This window comes from Clytia hemisphaerica, unplaced genomic scaffold, assembly GCF_902728285.1.
Source record: "Clytia hemisphaerica strain Z4C2 unplaced genomic scaffold, Clytia hemisphaerica genome assembly, whole genome shotgun sequence".
In the NCBI taxonomy this organism is placed as follows: Eukaryota; Metazoa; Cnidaria; class Hydrozoa; order Leptothecata; family Clytiidae; genus Clytia; species Clytia hemisphaerica.
Window position 1 is genome coordinate 228700 of NW_027103684.1, and position 19981 is coordinate 248680.

Sequence of the window (19981 nt, forward strand, 5' to 3'; positions counted from 1 at the left end):
TACAGCTGAACAATCAAATCGAAACTTGGTTGGTTGATCTCTGCTAACAGTTTATGAGGGGGCAGATGGTTTTCTAATTTTAAATAGAGACTTTTGTTATTATCTTTTTCTGATCGATATCCTCTCGTTAAGTTGGATGTTGTTTGTGTAGAGGCATATGTTGAAGCAAAGTCAACTTCAACCAAAGGCAAGAAGGGCGAAACGGAAACCTGCCTACCACCAATTCGAAGAAGACGATTCTCATCTTTTTGATCTTCCTGCTGTTGGGTTTGAGGACAAAATGGTTGGAATTATAGGAAATATGATTGGGACTGATAACAAACATCAGAAAATGTTGGCCTTAGTCTTGATGGCTGCTGCTGGTTTATTTTTAACACTAGGAAACAGTTTGGTTCAGTTTGTTTACATGAAAAATCCGGACCTGCACATATCGTCCTTTGAAGTCTTGTTCATACGCTCGATAATACAATTTTTCTTCACAATGATATTCATGGTACATGGGAAAGTTCATCCATACGGATCTGAAAAGAAAAACATTTGGTCTCTGTGTATAATGGGTATCATCGAGGCTGCTGCAATCGTTTTGGTTTATCTTGCCCTGGAAAAGATTCCTGTTGGTGATGCAACAGTTATTCAATTCACTGCTCCAGTGTTTACCATGATTTTTAGTTTCTGTATCACTAAAAAATGCTGTGGTTGGGTGGACGGCATATTTGGCACCGTTAGTTTTGTTGGAGTTATTCTCATTGCCAAACCATCGATTATTGAAGGAAATAAAACATCAATCTACTTTCACCATCAGCACAAAGTTCCACACTCTCAAAGTATGATCAACACTCTCTCTACTGATTATATTGTTGGTGCCAGCTTTGCTTTACTAGCTGCAATTTGTTTGTCGTGGTTTTACATTTTAAACAAGATGAATGGAAAGAAAACTGATGTTACGTTAACAATCTTTTATCCAAGTGTTTTTGGCATGATAATTGCACCCATTGCAATGGGAATTAAAGGGGAACGTGTTGTGACAACAGAACTGAATAGCCTATCTTGGGGATTACTATTTGTTGTTGGTTTTGTTGCCTTCATAGGTCTGATGTTTATGGCTGAAGCCTTACAACTAGAAAATCCTGGGCCTGCTGTTTTGGTTCGCAATATGGATGTAATCTATGCATTTCTTTTCCAATACATTTTTGTTCGTCATCCACCTGGTTTATCAGCTTTAATTGGAACAATCATTGTGCTATCATGTACATCAATCATTGCAATAAATCGTATTTTTAATTGGGATAAAAACTGTTATAACAATGATGAAGAAGCAATGACTGACGACAGAGAATTTTTGCTTTTGGACTCTGCAGGAAATGATGAGAAGGAATAAAACCTTCTGCCTTCAGACTTAAATTTATTGAGAAATTATTTAAGATTATGTAAGTGGGTAAGTGGGGTTAGCTTACTGAAAGTTTTTTTCAATCTAAAGAGACTTTTCTAGCTCCAAAGAAGATTGATTATTATTTTTGTTATTTTTAATCTTTTTCAGTTTTTCTAATTTAAGTCAGTTTAATTTTCCCTCCTTCAATGAAGGAAATATTTGTTGAAGGTTATTCCAATTTGACAATGAATTAGTAAAACTTAGAAATCGAATATTATTTGGGAAGCAGTTTTCCACAATTATGTCCCAAAAATATGTGAATATCTCTTCAGCCAACTCATTCACCTGTAATTTTCAAGTGATGTCAAAGAATGCTTTCATTTAGAGTAAGCTTATTTGTATTTATTTTCGTATGGGTATAATTATTTTTTTAACATAACTTTTCTGGTAATTTTCAAATATTTTTCTATATTTTCTTTTCGTACTTTTTTATTTTTCATTACTGAAATTTTGGTGACTTGTAAGCTCCTGTATCAGGGACAACACCAGACTGAAATGAGTTCAAAGCTTCGAAAATAAAGATTATAGATTCTTGGTCAGAATCTGCTACACATTTTTCTAAACATTCAAATATTAAATAAATATTTCTCGGACCATCCAGCTTCATTTTAAATTTATTTAATGCATGAAAACTAACTAACTAATGAAAAGTATTAACTTTAATTTGTAAATTATATGTCGAGTTACTTGGGTATTTATTTCTAGATAATATTATATGATATTGTATAATTTTTTATTTTTGTGTTGTGGGGAAGTTGGAGAAAATTCCAAAAGAAAGAGCTAGTCTACATTTCTTATATTATCACGTTAATCGTTTTCGATGTTTTGGCCTGAAACTTTATTTTTGCTTTTCATGTTTAATTCATTGCTATGCAATCATTTAGTTATCCAAGCAAACAAAGTATATTTTTTTTTTAACTTTTCATTTCGCTTAGCAATTGTCTTTTATTTGCTTCATTTCATCATATTCGTTGTTCTCAATTTTAAAAAGATTTTTTGTACAAGAACGGTTTAGAGACCCTTGTGTCTGAACTGTAATTCTTTCATAGAGGTCAATAGACCTGCGAAATATATTGCTATAAAATAAAAAGAAATAAAGTAAAAATAATTTATTTTATATCAATAAAGACTATATGAGGTAGCAATGCTATGAGCAAATTATATCCATCTTGCTTATCTAGGGTGTAAACTGGAACCATGAAAAAATACTTTTTTTGGATTTTCAAAATTGTCACAATTTTTTATCAAAATTTATCATATTGTAAGACTTCTTGCGCAATTTTTAGGTCCATACTTCAGAAATCCACTGTTTGCCCCATGGGTATCTGATTCGCGGTAGTAGCAAAAAACGGCAAAAATGGCATTTTTTGTCCATTTTAAGACTATAAAAGGCAAGGAAATGGTCAAAATGGTTTCTAAATGGTGTCTTGTACTAATATTAAACACAAAAAGACAAAATAATCCCAGTGAGATTGCTAAATGTTTCAATTTCAGGCTAAAAAGGCCGATTTTCTCGGATTCTGGGTAGCAAAATGCATGAAAGCAGCATTTTTGAGGACCCACAACTTTTAAACTTTTTAATGTACACACTTGAAATTTTCAGCAATGAAACGCTTCAGAGAAAGCTCCAGGAAAAATCAAACTTGAGTTTTCAAATATTTCCTATAAATCCATCATGGCGCCCTAGAAATTGAGTTTTCATGCTAAATGCCAATATTTCAAGCTAAAACTTGGTTTTCTTGGGCTAAAATCTAAAAAATGATTTCAAATGGTGTTCTGAAATCTTTGAATCTTGGAAGTATTTTGAAAATACTCTGGGAGAATCAAAATGGTTTGGGTCAGAAATTTGCCTAAGTCTGCCATTATTGTATTGCATTTCCCACTAAAATGCGATTTTTAGAGTTAAAGTCTGATTTTCTCAGGCTAAAATCTCAAAAATGGTTTCAAATAGGGTCCTGAAATCTTTTGGTGTTGAAAGTATTCTGGATATACTCTGGGAGAACCAAAATGGTTTGGGTTAGAAATTTGCCAAAGTTCGCCATTATGGAATTGCATTTCCCACTAAAACGCAATATTTAGAGCTAAACTCTAATTTTCTCAGGCTAAAATCTCAAAAGTGGTTTCAAATAGGGTCCTGAAATCTTTTGGTGTTGAAAGTATTCTGGAAATACTATGGGAAAACCAAAATGGTTTTGGTCAGAAATTTGCCAAAGTCTGCCATTATGGAATTGTATTTCATTCTAAAACACAATGTTTTGAGTAAGATTGAGTGTTCTTCCTAAAGAAATGAAATTCATAATGGCAGACTTTGGCATATATATGACCATTGTGAACCACTATGATTTTCCTGTTCCCAGAATACTTTCAACACCAAAAGATTTCAGGACCCTATTTGAAGCCATTTTTGAGATTTTAGCCTGAGAAAATTAGACTTTGACTCTAAATATTGCGTTTTAGTAGGAAATGCAATACCATATTGGCAGACTTAGGCAAATTTCAAACCCAAACCATTTTGGTTCTCCCAGAGTATATCCAGAATACTTTCAAAACCAAAAGATTTCAGGACCCTATTTGAAACCATTTTTGAGATTTTAGCCTGAGAAAATCAGACTTTAACTCTAAATATTGCGTTTTAGTGGGAAATGCAATACCATAATGGCAGACTTGGGCAAATTTCAAACCCAAACCATTTTGGTTCTCCCAGAGTATATCCAGAATACTTTCAACACCAAAAGATTCAGGACCCTATTTGAACCATTTTGAGATTTTAGCCTGAGAAAATCAGACTTTAACTCTAAATATTGCGTTTTAGTGGGAAATGCAATACCATAATGGCAGACTTGGGAAAATTTCTGACCCAAACCATTTTGATTCTCCCAGAGTATTTTCAGAATACTTTCAACACCAAAAGATTTCAGGACACCATTTGAAACCATTTTTGAGATTTTAGTCTGAGAAAATTAGACTTTAACTCTAAATATCGCGTTTTTAAGTGGAAATGCAATTCCATATGGCAGACTTTGGCAAATTTCTAACCCAAACCATTTTGATTCTCCCAGAGTTTTTCCTGAATACTTTCAACACCCAAAGATTTCAGGACACCATTTGAAACCATTTTTGAGATTTTAGCCAGAGAAAACCAAGTTTTAGCTTGAAATATTGGCATTTAGCATGAAAACTCAATTTCTAGGGCGCCATGATGGATTTATAGGAAATATTTGAAAACTCAAGTTTGATTTTTCCTGGAGCTTTCTCTGAAGTGTTTCATTGCTGAAAATTTCAAGTGTGTACCTTAAAAAGTTTAAAAGTTGTGGGTCCTCAAAAATGCTGCTTTCATGCATTTTGCTACCCAGAATCCGAGAAAATCGGCCTTTTTAGCCTGAAATTGAAACATTGAGCGATCTCGCTGGGGTTATTTTGTCTTTTTGTGTTGAATATTAGTACAAGACACCATTTAGAAACCATTTTGACCATTTCCTTGCCTTTTATAGTCTTAAAATGGACAAAAAATGCCATTTTTGCCGTTTTTTGCTACTACCGCGAATCAGATACCCCTGGGGCAAACAGTGGATTTTTGACTTATGGACCTCAAAATTGCGCAAAAAGTCTTACAATATAATAAATTTTGATAAAAAATTGTGACAATTTTGAAACTCTAAAATTCAAAATCCAGTTTACACCCTATTATACTTCTCGTAAGCTAAATCTTGTTACCATACACCAACTAAATTTTTTGTTTAAGAAAGCAAGGGCCTTTTGATAAACTGTATAAAAGATATGAAAAGTCTGACTTCTAGATATTTTAAATGAAGCTTCAGAAACAAGGACAATGAAAATATTCTTGATCAGAATCTACTTGAAATTTTCTTTCCAACGAAGTATTACTTTTGGCTCTACAGATTTCCTACAAAATCAAAATTACAGTACCGTCTGTCAGGGTTACGAGCAGTTACTTAATGAGTTGAATGATTAAATGAATATATCGTCGGATCAAAACTAAAAAGACTCATTTTGAGAAAAACGCTAATAAAGATTTTCAGAGCTAAAAAGCCTTAATAACAAAATTGGATTTAAGCCTTTTAAACTCTGAATTTTTTTTTAAATTTGAAAGTGAAAGTAAAATGCTGAAAATGATGGATTTAAGTCCCAAAACGTCCATTTTTAAGTTTTTTTAGTTCTGAAATGTGTATTTTAAATGCTAGAATTGAAAACTTTACAGTGGATCAAGTCTTACAAATAAAACTCAATTAAAAAAAAAGGTTATAGCCAAGGTATCAGAGGTCAGATTTTGGTAGATAAGGCTTTCTAGACCTGAAGAATGACCCCTTGAATATGAATCCACCAGCAGTTTATTTTTTGTTTAATGTGACTTAAGTCTTTTTAGTTTTGATGTGACGATATATCTTTAGGTATCATAGTCTCATTTTTTGAAGTGAATTTCAAAGTTAAGAACGCCACGAGTCAGAAAGGTACGACAATTGTGTAAGTTTTGTTGTTGTGAGGAAGTCTATTTGGAAAAAATAACGAAAAATCTTTTGATCTAATCTTATTCAATCTTTTTAATTTGAATTATATAAACCAGTAATATTTGTGGTCGAAAAAAGTTTATACGAAGTAAGGGACAAGGAAGTCATCGTCAGATGGTCATTAATAATTAATTTCGAACATCATGTCAATAACTTGGTGATTGATGGGTGATTTAATAAACTTTCCTTTTTCATTAGCTTAAAAAACTAAAGGTAGAATTTGTATCTTACATCCTTGCCTCGATGAGGATATTGTGGGGCCTGGAATTCCCGAGTTATTTTGTATGTAACGTCATAATTTCAGTTTTCATGACGTCGACACAAAAATGATAACTCGAGTTTTTTCGGGCTTTTAACTTTTCGAGTTATTTGATAAATTTTAACTCGGTTTTTTTTCGTACTATACCTTTAACTTTTCGAGTTATTTGGTATTTGTTAACTCAGGTCTTTTTTCATGCCTTTAGCTTTTCGAGTTATTTGGTATTTTTTAACTCTGGTTTTTTTGTGTGCTTTTAACTTTTCGAGCTATTTGTTGAGAGGCTCGGAGATCCCGAGTTATTTTTTTTTCTCGAGTTAAACATATCAATGCAATCGAGGGCGTCCAACGAAGAACTACAAGGCTACTCTTAGGTGTCAAATAAACGCTCCCCCCCCGCTTGTTAATTTTTCGATTTTTTTCCAACCCCCCGGACCTTATTAGGACCCCCCGTTTATTAATTTTTGAAAAAATTCCCAGCTACGAAAAGGAAAATTCCTTGTTTTACTCTAAAAAGCCTAAATTTAGTCTATTTTGACCCTTTTTAGGGTTTTTAAAGGTCCATTTTCCAACCCCCCGGTAATTAGGTCCCCTCCGTTTATTTAATTTGAAAATTTTTTCTAACCCCCCCCCATTTATTCGAACCCCCCGTTTATTTGGCACCTAAGAGTAGTTAGTTGCTATAGAAACTACTCATACTAAGATCGGCTACGATTCATCAATCTACCTAGCCTAAAGACCAGGCGGTAAGTTGGTGATATGGTGGAAGTTTTCAAGAACCTCCACATTTTTATGACGAGTCTATAAGATCAGAGAAATTTACTCCTTGGACACGACCACGACGTCAGCATGATTACGAGCTTCAAAGGAACTTTGCTAATGACGGTATGAAAGGCTACCAAAGCAACTCTCTTTTTTACAGAAGTGTGAAACCTTGGAATGATCTAGAAGAAGATATTGTTAAAGCACCATCCTTACAATACAAGTCTTCAAAGAGCGTTTGATAAAAGAATGGGAGAAAAAACCTTATATAATGTAAAATCAAAAGTTCTGTTTCATAGAGGTCAATAGACCTGCGAAATATATTGCTATAAAATAAAAAAAACCGAGTTACGAAAAAAAAAATAGTTATGACGTCATTTTTCGGAAAACTTGACTTGACGTCATTTTGTACCTTCTATGACGTCATTCTCAATTCCCTAACTCTGTTTTTTTCCGTGACTTTAAAATTTCGAGTTATTTCTGGTATTTTAACTCGAGTATTATTCCTTTCTTTAAGTTTTCGAGTTATTTCTCGTTTTTTTAACTCGGTTTTTTTCTTCTTTTAAATTTTCGAGTTATTTTCCTTCCTGTAGATTCTTAAGTTATTTTTGCGTTCCTTTAGATTTTCAAATTATTTCTTGTTTTAAATCGAATTTATTTTTCCTTCCTTTATATTTTCAAGCTATGTCCGGTCGCTCCCAATGAAAATGAATATGTGTATCATCGGACGTCGAAAGCTGAAAACAAAGTGCGATACCTTGAGTAAGCATCTCCTGTCACTCTAAAGTCATTTGTTACTGTCAGCTTAACAAAAACAAGAAGAAAAAAATTAAAACATGTTGGACACAAAGTCTGACCATACAGTTAAGTACAGCAGAAAAGGAAAGGTTGGAAAGTCGGCCTCTCTCAACGGTCGTAAGGGGCTCATTTTCGGTTTTTTCAAAACTGCATGTACTATTAACCTCGGAGGACAAGGTTGGGTTTTCTAATCGGAATTTTTTCGCGCTGTGATACTCACGGTAAAATATACCTATTTTTGGGCTTTTTTGGAGAAGCTTAATTTAGCCGTCATGAATGTGTCCTGTCAGATGTCCCATAATGCACCAAACTTGAAAAAATTGAGAAAATCCGCCATTTTGATGACGTCATTGACAGAAAAACTTGAATAAGTTCAGGTAGTAAAAAGATTTCGAGCTCAAATTTTTACCAGAGATTTAAATTAAAAATTAAAACCATTTCGATCGAAATTGTTTTGATTTTTTGATGACGTCAGCATTTTTTTGCAAAAATGGTTTTTCAGCCATTTTTGCTGACGTAAGCATCTTTTCGATTTTTTTTTTTTTAATTTTCAAATTTGTTTTATTTATATACGTCTCTGGTCGAAATTTGAGCTCGAAATCTTTTTTCTACCTGAACTTGTTCAAGTTTTTCTGTCAATGACGTCATCAAAATGGCGGATTTTTCAGGGATTTTCCAAATATTTTCGAGTTTAATGCATTTATGGGACATCTGACAGGACACATTCATGACGGCTAAATTAAGCTTCTCCAAAGAAGCTCAAAAATAGGTATGTTTATAATGAGGTGGAAGTACATGCAGTTTTGAAAAAACCGAAAATGAGCTCCTTACGACCGTTGAGCTAGAACCCGGTTTGGGACGCCCGGGCGGCCGCCTCAAAGAGAAGAGGGCAGGGAGAAGAAATGACAAAAAATTCAAGAAAATTAAAATGATAAAAAATGACGTCATGACTCGGTTTTTTCGTAACTCGGAGTATAAATTTAAATAAAATTCAAAAACTTTGAGGCACGAACCCAAGACGAAGAAAACCTACCCTGAGTATCAGAGGTCGAGTTTTCAAAGAGAAAACATTTTCGAGCTGTGAAGACGAAAACCTCGAGTTATCATTTTTGTGATAACGTCATAATGACCTCACAAAAATGAAATTTTGACGTCATTATGTAAAATAACTCGGAAAATAACTCAGAAACAAATAACTCGGGGAAAAGTAACTCGGGAATTCCATTGCATACTTTGTCAGGTGTCTCATTCATGCCCGGGGGGGGGGCACTGGGTTTGCGAACTGACGGGCGGTATGTATGTGTACCCTGAGTATCAGAGGTCAAGTTTTCAAAGAGAAAATATTCGAATTTATTCGCGCTGTGATACTCACGGTAATGTATGTGCGGACAAAAATTGGCTTTTAAAATTGCACCCTTACAGCGCAGCAAATATCTGTGAAAATGATACCCTTAGAGTGTATTTTCCCCCAAATTTTTGATCCCTTTCGTGCAAAAAATGTTTTTTTCTAGGTTTTTCAAGAATTTTCTGAAATTTCTACCCTTTACACAGTGCATGTCTGTTTTTCCGACCCTTACAGTGCATTTTAAACATATTGGAAAAGGTAACCTTAGGACCCGCACATACCCGTCGGTCCTTTTGCACAGCTGCCCCCCCGGGCATTCATGTCATACTCAGACCATCCAAACCCTGGATCATCATATAATAGCGAGTTTATGTATTTGCACTTTTGAGGACGGTAAAGTGACTGAAGCGATTTGGAAAAACCTGGAGTTCTGACCCGCAAAATCGAGGACGGTAAAAGTGTTGATTTGCCGTCGTCCTTAGTCTGAATCGCAGACCTCTACAAAATCCCAGGTAGTATAGGTCTGCTTAATGATCTACCAACCGCTTTCCGGGTGCGCCACAAAAAAGTTTCTCTCTTTAAAACTAATTTTCCCAAAATCTAAAAATTTTAAAAGAACCATTCCTATTTGTCGTATAATTTGTAACCCGGTATATACTTATGTTAGTTGCCTACTCGGCGCACTTTGTACTTATGCACGTGTTTATAATTGAAAGACCAGTTCATGATTATACTTTATACAACATGGTCCATACCGAACTGGATTGAACTCGTTTTTTAAATTTTACAAATTGAAATGCCACTTGGGGCATTTGTGTTTTGGTTGTTGGAAGAGATATAGAAAACATACAACAACAACAAATAAGAAAAACAAATTTTGATTATTTGATTATTTGGTTATTGAGTTATTGATTTAAAATGGCTGAGAAAAATTCAAAGAGACAGCGTGCTGGACTTGTCTCGTATGTTAAGAAATTATTAGAAGGAGATATCAAAGAGATTATGACTACTGAACAGTCAAAGTTAGTGAATGACAAAATTGAATATCTCGTTGTTTTGAAAAACACTGTCAAAGAAAAATTGAAAAGTATCATGGAGTTATACCAAGAAATTGCAGATGAAGAAACCGAGGATGATGATTACAATTTGATTATGAATGACGCATTGGATTACGAAGTCAAAACAAACTACGAAATACGTAAGATTGAGAATTTTGTTACCAAATTTTCTAGGGGAAAGAGCACTGGTGGGGGGTCTTCAAATGTCGAGCTTTCTACTCCTGTAAGTTCTATCCAATCTGTCTCAAAAGCAAAAACAAACGTGAAACTTCCGACTTTGAAAATCAAACAATTTTCTGGGAATCCTGCTGATTACCAGTCATTCATAGAATCGTTTAACGTTGCTGTTCACAATGAAAAAAGCATCCCAGATGTACAAAAACTTAATTATTTGTTGGGTTACCTCGAAGGAGAGGCAGAAAATTTATTGAAGGGATTTCATCTATCGAGCGAAAACTATTCAAAAGCTCTAGAACTGTTAAAAGAGCGTTTCGGCAACAAAGAAAAACTTATATCGTTTCATATGGGGAAAATTATTGAACTTGAATCGGTATCTAATATCAATGATTTGAAAGCTCTACGAAAACTTTACGACACCGTTGAAACTCAGCTACGAAATTTAGAAACCTTTGAAATGAAAAATGAAGAATATGGGCCACTTTTGATCCCACTTTTGATGAATAAGATGCCTGGAGAAATGCAACTTATTATCTCAAGAAACATTTCGAATGAACAAAAATTTGATTTATTAACACTTTTAAAAACATTCAAAAATGAGCTTGTAGCTCGCGAAAAAATCTCTTCAAGTTGTTTACAAGAGAGTAAATTTACTGGAAGTTCATTGTTAGGTCACACACAAAGATCTAATCGTCATGACAACGCCTCCTCAAAAATCTCTCTACGAAGACAAGTGAGCGAAAACAATGCATCTTTTGTAAACGAAATCACAAAGAACAATATTGTGATATAGTAGAGAATAAAGAAATCAGAAAGTCTATAATAATAAAGGAAAGACGTTGCTTTTGTTGCTTCAAGATCGGCCATTCATCAAAACAATGTCGAACGAATATGAAATGTTTTGTGTGTAAAGGAAAACACCACGTCTCGATTTGTACAAACAATGAACAGGATAAAAACATTGAAACTCTCACGAAAGAAAAAGAGAAAGACAGTTCAAATAAAAAGGAGGGAAACGATGAAAGTGTTTCGTGTGTAGCTGGGTCAAAGAATAATAATGTATTTTTACAAACTGCTACTGCTACCGTTTCGAGTAAAACGAAAGAACAGAAAATGAGAATTCTTTTTGATTTGGGGTCACAGATTACGTATATTACACCGAAAGCTGCTGAAAAACTCGAGCTAAATGAACCCATCGCGACTAAAGATATATGTATTAAAAGTTTTAATGATAACTCTACAAACAAAACTCTGAACGTTTTCGAAGTTACCGTGAAAGGAAAAAATTGTGAAATTCCAGTGACTGCTTTGTGCAACGAAATTTGCCACCCACTGAAGAATCAGAATATTGAAAGTGTTTATGAAATTCCTGAGTTTGCTTCGTTAGATTTTGCAGATTCGAATCCAAAGAACTCTCCGTTAGTCGTTGACATGCTGATTGGTGCTGATAATTATTGGAGATTTTTCAACGACCACAAAGTCAAAAATTCCAAAGGAACTTTGGTTGCTATTGATACAAAGCTAGGCTATGTTTTGTCCGGCTCTATTAACAAAAATCCGTTAGAATCAAACGTTTTGACCACGCATGTTCTGGAGTGCCAGTATGAGATACGCGAACCGAACACAGATTTACAAAAAACTTTGAACAAATTTTGGGACTGTGAAAATGTCCAAGAATCGAATGACGAAATTAAATCTACTGCTATTGAAAATTTCGAAAATGATATTTCTTTTAATGATGAGGCTAAACGTTATAAGGTCTCCCTACCATTTCTCGAACAGTACGAAATTTTGAATGATAATTTTGAAACCAGTAAACGTCGACTCAGATCAGTGCTTCTGAAACATTTCAAATCGAATGAGGAACTTTTGAAAACTTATGATACAATTATCAAAGAACAGATTGAATTAGGTGTGATTGAAGAAGTTCCAACTTCATCCGCCTCAGAGAACGCGTTTTATTTACCGCATCGACCAGTGTGCAGAGACGACCGTATAACTACAAAGGTCAGAATGGTTTTCGATGCTAGCTCTACAACTTACGGTCCCTCTTTAAATGACTGTTTAGATCCAGGACCTTCGCTCACAACGTCATTATTTGGCATTCTACTCCGTTTTCGTGCTAAAAACATTGGTTTAGTCGCAGACATCGAAAAAGCTTTTTGGCAAATCATGCTGAACGAGAAAGATCGTGATTTTGTTCGTTTTTTATGGTTGAAAGACACCAATGATATTGATTTTCAGAACTTTGATAACAATCAACTCGTTACTTATCGTATTTGTCGCGTTTTATTTGGAGTTACTTCTTCACCGTTTCTATTAAATGGAACACTGAGATACCATATTAATAAGATAAAAGATACGTCAGTTCGTGACCTGCTACTCCGCTCCTTACACGTCGACGACCTTACGACAAGTCTAGACACTGAAGCTGAAGCCTGTGAATTTTATACGTCCTGTAAAGAACATTTTGCTGAAGCCAATTTCAATCTTCGTAAAGCTCAATCGAACTGTGAATCGCTCGAACGAAATCTGAAAAAACTTTTTACAGGAGAGAATCAAGTCCTCGACAAATGTGACCTCACTAAAGTGCTCGGCCTCCCTTGGAACAAAGGTAATGATAAGTTCTTTCTTAATTTCCAAAACTCTTTACACTCAGCTGAATTTTCGTTACCTACAAAGAGAAATGTTATTCAATTTACGTCGTCAATTTTCGATCCTCTCGGACTTATAAATCCTCTTATCGTGAAATTGAAAATTTTATTCCAAGATATTTGTATTTCCAACACTGATTGGGATGAGACTATTCCCACTGAATTAATTTCTGTCTGGCAGCAAATTTTACTTGATTTGAAGGAAATTAAAGATATTAGTTTTCTGAGACCGTATTGTTATACTACAAATGATGATCCAGTCGTTTCTCGTGAACTTCATGGATTCAGTGATGCTTCAAAAAGAGCATATGGTTGTTGTGTTTATCTAAGAACTGAATTTGATTCTGGTCTTGTAAGCACATCGTTAGTTACAGGCAAATCTCGTATTGCACCCATAAAGGGTAGTACTGTCCCCAAATTAGAACTGTGTGGGGCTCAAATTCTAACTATCATCATCAATCAAGTGAAGTCTGAACTGAAAGATACACTTTTTATTGAGAAAATTTATGCTTGGATAGACTCCACCGTCGCTTACTGTTGGCTCAAAAACGAAAATAAAGTTTACAAACAATTTGTTCAAAATCGAGTAAATGAGATAAGAGGGAAATCAAAAACTTTTGTTTGGAAACTAATTGACACTTTACAAAATTCTGCTGATGATGTAACCCGGGGTTTATTGTTATCTCAAATTGTACAAAATAAGAGGTGGTTGAATGGCCCCGAATTTTTATCTCTCTCCAAAGAACACTGGCCAGACCTAAAGCCAGGTGATAACTTTTCGAAACAAAATGAACATTCTACTACAGAAACTGTTAATCTGTTTGTTGGAACTGAATTTGAATTCTCTGACCTTGATGATGAAGAGAAAGTTACTTGTTTAGCTACTAACGCTGCATTTAATCTCGTTTTATTTAACAGTTACAATATTGTTCGTGAGTATCCTGATCCAGATTCGTGTGAAATACCACAATCTGATGAAAGTCATACAATTTTTAGTGATGGGGTCGAGGTCCCGAATTTACTGGGAATCCTCGATCCAAGAAGATTCGGTTCGTTATCCCGTTTATTTCGGGTGACGGCCAAAGTTTTAAAATTCGTGAGAAACTTAAAACATAGTGTTCAAAACACTAGGCACGATGCCGAAGAATCAATCAATCATCTAGTGAACGCAAAGAAGCTGTGGATCCTTGAAGTACAAAAAGAATACCAATCACCGCGATACGAACAATTGAAACGAAGTCTGGACGTTTTTACAGACGCTAATGGTATTTTACGATGCAAAGGACGGCTAGGAAACGCACCCCTTCCGTTCGACACGAAATTTCCAATTCTTATACCACGTGATTCGAGATTAGCTGAACTGATTGTACTCGAATGTCACCAAACCGTTGGACATAACAAAACGAAAGATACCTTAAACGAAATTCGCTCACAATATTGGATTCCAAAAGGCAGACAACTCGTCAAGAAACTGATAAACTCGTGTTTAGTTTGTCGATTATTCGAGGGTAAGCGATGTATTTACCCTGACCAACCCAAGTTACCATCAGAACGTGTCGATCAAAGTTACGCGTTTGAGAATATCGGTATAGACTACGCTGGTCCGGTATTCGTTCGAAACAATTTTGGTGATCAGAAAACTCTTTACAAATCGTGGATTGCTTTGATAACTTGTTACTCCACGCGAGCTGTATACCTTGATCTCGCTACAAGCTACGATTCAGACGCTCTAATTCGTATTTTAGAACGTTTCTTCAACAGATATAACGCTCCGAAAGTTATTAACTCTGATAATGGTTCGAATTTCACCTCTCATGCTACACAAGATTTTGCAAAATCTCGTTTTATCCGTTGGAAATTTAACATTGAGGCTGCTCCCTGGAGTGGTGGAGTGTTCGAGAGACTGGTTCAGTCTACCAAACGTGTCTTACGCAAATCTCTAAGAAAGGAGATACTGACGTGTGATGAACTTTCCACACTACTTAAACGTATTGAGAATATTCTTTGCCTACTCGGCGCACTTTGTACTTATGCACGTGTTTATAATTGAAAGACCAGTTCATGATTATACTTTATACAACACTATTCCATTGGAAAGAAGAAAGATAAACTTAAATTTTGATGGGTCATTTATTAAATTCGGTTGATTAGATCGAGAGTTATGCTCTATTGAATACAAAAGTTACTTTTTGAAAGTGCTCGAAAACGTTAAAAATCGACCTATCAAATTAAACAGAAAAATAATAACATAATGCATCAGTATTTTCGTTTCAGTCATTAAAAATGATAATTAGCTGTCTAAATGACCGTTTGTTATATAAAGGAAGATTGAATTTCAATAAAAGGCAGAAAATTCGTCGAAAAAAGCCAAAAAATCTGGTAAAATTCATAAAAATACATCAAATATGGGTTTCGAGGTACATCCAGCCTTACATATACTTTATCCAGTCTAGAACCAAAAATCTGAGGAAAATCTCCTTAAAAGTATTGAAATGATTTTGATGAACCTTTTGAACCCTTTCGTTCCATCAGTTTCAAAATTTATGTGTTTAGTTACTGAAAAATGGTCTTAATCATTTAAAGCCTCTTGCGATTACCAATTTTAAAATAAAAATTTGATAGGTCGATTTTTAACGTTTCGGGCACTTTCTGAAAGTAACTTTTTTATTCGATTGAGCATAACTTTTGGTCTAATGAATCGAATTTAATAAGTGACCCATCAAAATTTAAGTTTATCTTTCTTCTTTCTGATGGAATAGGAATGGTTGTTTCTTAATTCTTAGATTTCGAAAAAATCAGTTTTAAAGAGAGAAACTTTTTTGTGGCGCACCCGGTAGAATGACTAAAAAGACGGGGGTAATGTTATTATAATATGGGTAAAATTGCCCCTTTTTTAACCTGATTGAAATTCGAGCCGTTACTAGCAACCCTGCGGGACCCAAGGCGCCGACTATGCACCCGGCACAGTGACAAGCCGTTACTAGCAACCCTGACCCTACCTAACTGTTAGTTAATCAATTCGAAACAACAAAATCCCCGGAAACACAAAATCGTAGATAGGAAAAAAAACCATGTTCGACTGACGGTCAATTTTTATCATCTTCCCTTTGGTCGAAGCTCAAAAAATACTAATATGAACACAAAAGTGAAAGAAAACAACCAGAAACACTCCAATCAAAAAAATTGAAGCTAAGTACCTGAAAAGACACAAAGGCCACACAGTATTAAAAAGTGAAATGCCAAAGCTGAAGAAAAGTTCTTTGTTTGTTTTAACATTTAAAGGCCCTTGTTGAAAAAACAACAACACTCCCTTTTGTAGAATCATAAAGAACTAATGTCAGAAATATTCAGTATGACCCCCAAAATGTACTATATACATAACTAGAATTCCTTGAAATAATCTGCAACATATCTGCCCGGGGGGGGGGGGTACTTAGGCAAATGGAGGGTACGGTATGTGCCGCCCTTAAGGGTACCTTTTTTGGATTTCCAAAGTCCCGCTAAGGGTCGGAAAAATCAGAAAATCAAATTTCAGTCCCACTAAGGGTCGGAAAAATAGGAAAATTTCAACTTTTTACCCCCTGAAAGATCGAAATTTGGTCGAAATTGGTCAAATTAGTCCCGCTAAGGGTCGCAAAATTCCCAAAATTTTCCTTTGTTTTCTCCTTTTTAGTCCCGGTAAGGGTCCAAAGTTCAAAAGTCGGGCGGCACCCCCCCCGTCAGCTCGCAACCCTAGTACCCCCCCCGGGCATATCTGTAGAACTGACAAAACAATTATCTGGAGCCAAAGTGATCAACGAATCCAGTGTGGTAAAAATTTATACACTCATACAAACTGATACAAGTCCAGGTTTATAAAGCATCAAAATGTAGTTTTATGAAGCAAAATTTTGTTGGTGCACACAGAAGATACATCAAGCCAAGGCACTTAAATTCAATAAATCTAATTTCTCATCTTTTACAAAATCTCCACATTAAACAAGAAAGGAGGAAGAAAAACAAGCAAACTTCCTTCCGCCTACTTTTTTTTCGAAATCCAAATATATTTTCCAATCTATGATTTGGTGCCTCACAGAAAATTTAAACATTACGTAATGTTATATTTGTAGACCCTCGCCAGCTAAAAATGTCTTTAGCCGTACATCGACTAAAGGCGGCAAATCTCTGGACAAAGGAAATATCGCTTATTAAGCATCCTCTATAAGGAGCACGAATCCGTTAGTTGATGCCAGCAGCCTACGTCGTCCTCAGTTGGTCATAATCTAGCCAAATTAGAACCTTACCGTCTCCGTCGCTGAAAAACACACATACATAAATCGTACTTTCTGTACATTGTAGTTAGACGCTCTAGTTTTTTTTTGTTTTTTTTGTCTACACTATGAGAAATTTATAATTTCAGTTATTAGGTAGCGTCAGTTGGACTGTTTCTTCACGCGTTTTCCTTCATATTTAGTGCTGCCTTCGGCTTTTTATTCGCTCTTTTCATATTTACTGGGAATCGCCGAGAGCTGAGTTTTTTTCCCTTTTTGATTTTACTTAGGCGATTCCCTCTTTTCCGCATGGGTTACGAGTGGATCTAGTGTCGCCTGGGGAAGGCTCTACTTCTGTACGGATAGGCCCCGTAGCGGAAATACAGCGCTCTCCGGGTGTACGGAGTCTCTCCAACCCATCCAGGTTGCCTGTTTTCATTTGCTTTTTTAGCAACGTTATATAGTTCGAAAAACGAAATTTTAATATACATATTGTAGTTAAACGCTCTGTATATATTTTTAAGGGGCATAACATATATATACCAAACCGTATTGGTGATGAAAGAGAATTTAATAAAAAATATAAACTCGGTAATGGAGGCTAGAGGAGGGCGGAAGGTTAGGATTCGTCCGCCCCGACGGCGCCTCTCTGGCGTACCCATAAAGCTTAGGTACAGATTCTTTCTGCACAAAGACTCATGAAACGATCCGCCTTCTCTCCTTTTTAATTGGTGCATAATTCCGTTGAATGAGCCATGATAGATAAACTATTCTTAGGTGCAACAATCACAAGAGAGCTCAACAAATTTGGCTGGATTTGGGAAGATTTTGAACCAATATTTTGAAAAAATGAACAGATGTAGCCGGCTGAATGTGAAGGTTGTGTTGTGTTTGAATAGAATGTTTACAGACTATTGTATTGGGTATGATGTGTCCAATGTGTTATGAAGTTTTTCCCTTTATGAAATAGTGATATTTCTCCCATTTACATTACAGACCCGATCAATCGAACTTTTCGAACCACCAATCGAACAATCGAACTAATCGAACTCTATCCAATTATTAAAGTTCGATTAAGAAAATTAATCAAACCTAATCGAACACTCAGAATTTTTGAAGCAATAGCAATAGATTAGTTTGGCCATTAAAAAGTTCGATTAGTTCGCTGATTATCCAGACTTATCCAGATGATCTCAATCGAACGGAACCGACGATCGAACCAGTCGAACGAACTAAATCAAACGCAATCGACCGATTGAAATTCGATTGTCGAATGCAATCGAATCTCAATCGAATATTACTGCAATTTTCAGATTCGATTGATATTCAATAGAGATTCGATTACGTTTGATTGTGCGGTGCTGGTGGTTGCGTCATGGTTCCCGTTCTTTTGCTTAGCTAACATTGAAGCGCTTCTTTTTTTTTCACGGGAAAACATGTGGTTTTGAACCGTGACCTAAGGATTCGGCCCGAAGCAAGTAATGTAATAAGGGCAGGATAAGAAAAGCAAGTGTTATCATGAGGGCGTAAGGACAAATTGCAGAAATTAATTAGGCCACGTGACGAATCATATCCTTTCCATACGGTTGAGAAAGTATGACGAAAGTGGTGGATTGTATGTTTGTATATTTTTCGGGACATTTCAATTCAAGGAACTCCCAAGATTGGGAAGGATGTGTGTTCGCACCCATAGTTCAAAACTACATGATAGCACGCTTGTTGTGCAAGGTGCTAAGTTATTCAATTCAATGCCCAAGAGTATTAGAGATATGAAGAATGTTACAGTCGAAAAGTTCAAAAACTCTCTAGACAGACACCTCAGTTCGATCCCAGACGAGCCACAGATTCATGGTTACACAGGGTGCAGGAGAGCCGACTCTAACTCCATTCTTGACATGAAAACTGTTTAGCTGCCGACATCCTTCCTTTATTCAGGTTTGATGGATGCAGCATTGTGGTGTGAAGCAGAAAGTTTCTTGCCAGAGCATGAAGCTCGAAGACAACCAAAAGTAACCAAAAGTAAGTAACATCAGAGGGCGTCAAACACTCTTCTTTGATTTACGATGGAAAATCGGCCTTCTTTAGACCAGACGATCTCAAACGGTCGATTGCGTTCGATTTGGTTCGACTGGTTCGATTTGGTTCGACTGGTTCGATCGTCGATTCCGTTCGATTGAGATTGTCTGGTTTAGAGCATAGAGCAATCAAACGCAGTCGAAATACGATTAAACGGCAATCAAACGCAGTCGAACGACAATCGAATTCAGTCGAACAACAATCGAACCAATCATATAACAATCGAACCAATCGAATATTACCCAGAATTTTGACGTTCGATTGGGATTCGATTGCGTTCTACAATCGAATTTCAATTGGTCGATTGCGTTTGATTTGGTTTGACTGGTTCAATCGTTGATTCCGTTCGATTGAGATCGTCTGGTGATATTAAAAATCCTCATATCTTCCCTCGCTTGAAAAAACTCTGTCCTGGCACGAGATTGCCAATTTCGACAGTTCCCGGACTTAACAGCTTGACGAACACGCACAACCTTTAAAAAAATCTTAGAGCTCGATTTATTTTTTTAATCTAACTTTAATCGCTCAATGGAGTTCGATTAGTTTGATTGTTCGCCAGTTTTCAGAGTATGGCAGAAATCATTGAGAAAGTAATTTCCCGATTTACATTCCAAATTTGGCTTTGAAAAGAAGCTAATTATACGGTGACA

At 35.7% G+C, this 19981-nt stretch overlaps 3 protein-coding genes across 3 annotated transcripts; all 3 read left to right on the forward strand.

Moving 5' to 3' along the window:
- LOC136803827 (solute carrier family 35 member G1-like) lies at positions 1-2241 on the forward strand. The gene has a single exon (XM_067060554.1). It carries the CDS (start codon positions 158-160, stop codon positions 1376-1378), a length of 1221 nt encoding a protein of 406 aa, XP_066916655.1. The 5' UTR covers positions 1-157; the 3' UTR covers positions 1379-2241.
- A 7793-nt stretch (positions 2242-10034) lies between these two features.
- On the forward strand, positions 10035-11144 carry LOC136803811 (uncharacterized). The gene has a single exon (XM_067060537.1). It carries the CDS (start codon positions 10035-10037, stop codon positions 11142-11144), a length of 1110 nt encoding a protein of 369 aa, XP_066916638.1.
- Positions 11145-11242: 98 nt separating this feature from the next.
- On the forward strand, positions 11243-15055 carry LOC136803813 (uncharacterized). The gene has a single exon (XM_067060538.1). It carries the CDS (start codon positions 11243-11245, stop codon positions 15053-15055), a length of 3813 nt encoding a protein of 1270 aa, XP_066916639.1.
- Positions 15056-19981: the final 4926 nt, after the last annotated feature.

Excerpts from the sequence above, each read along its gene's own strand:
- LOC136803827 (XM_067060554.1), top strand. The coding sequence starts at position 158 with ATGTTGAAGCAAAGTCAACTTCAACCAAAGGCAAGAAGGGCGAAACGG.
- LOC136803811 (XM_067060537.1), top strand. The coding sequence starts at position 10,035 with ATGGCTGAGAAAAATTCAAAGAGACAGCGTGCTGGACTTGTCTCGTAT.
- LOC136803813 (XM_067060538.1), top strand. The coding sequence starts at position 11,243 with ATGAAATGTTTTGTGTGTAAAGGAAAACACCACGTCTCGATTTGTACA.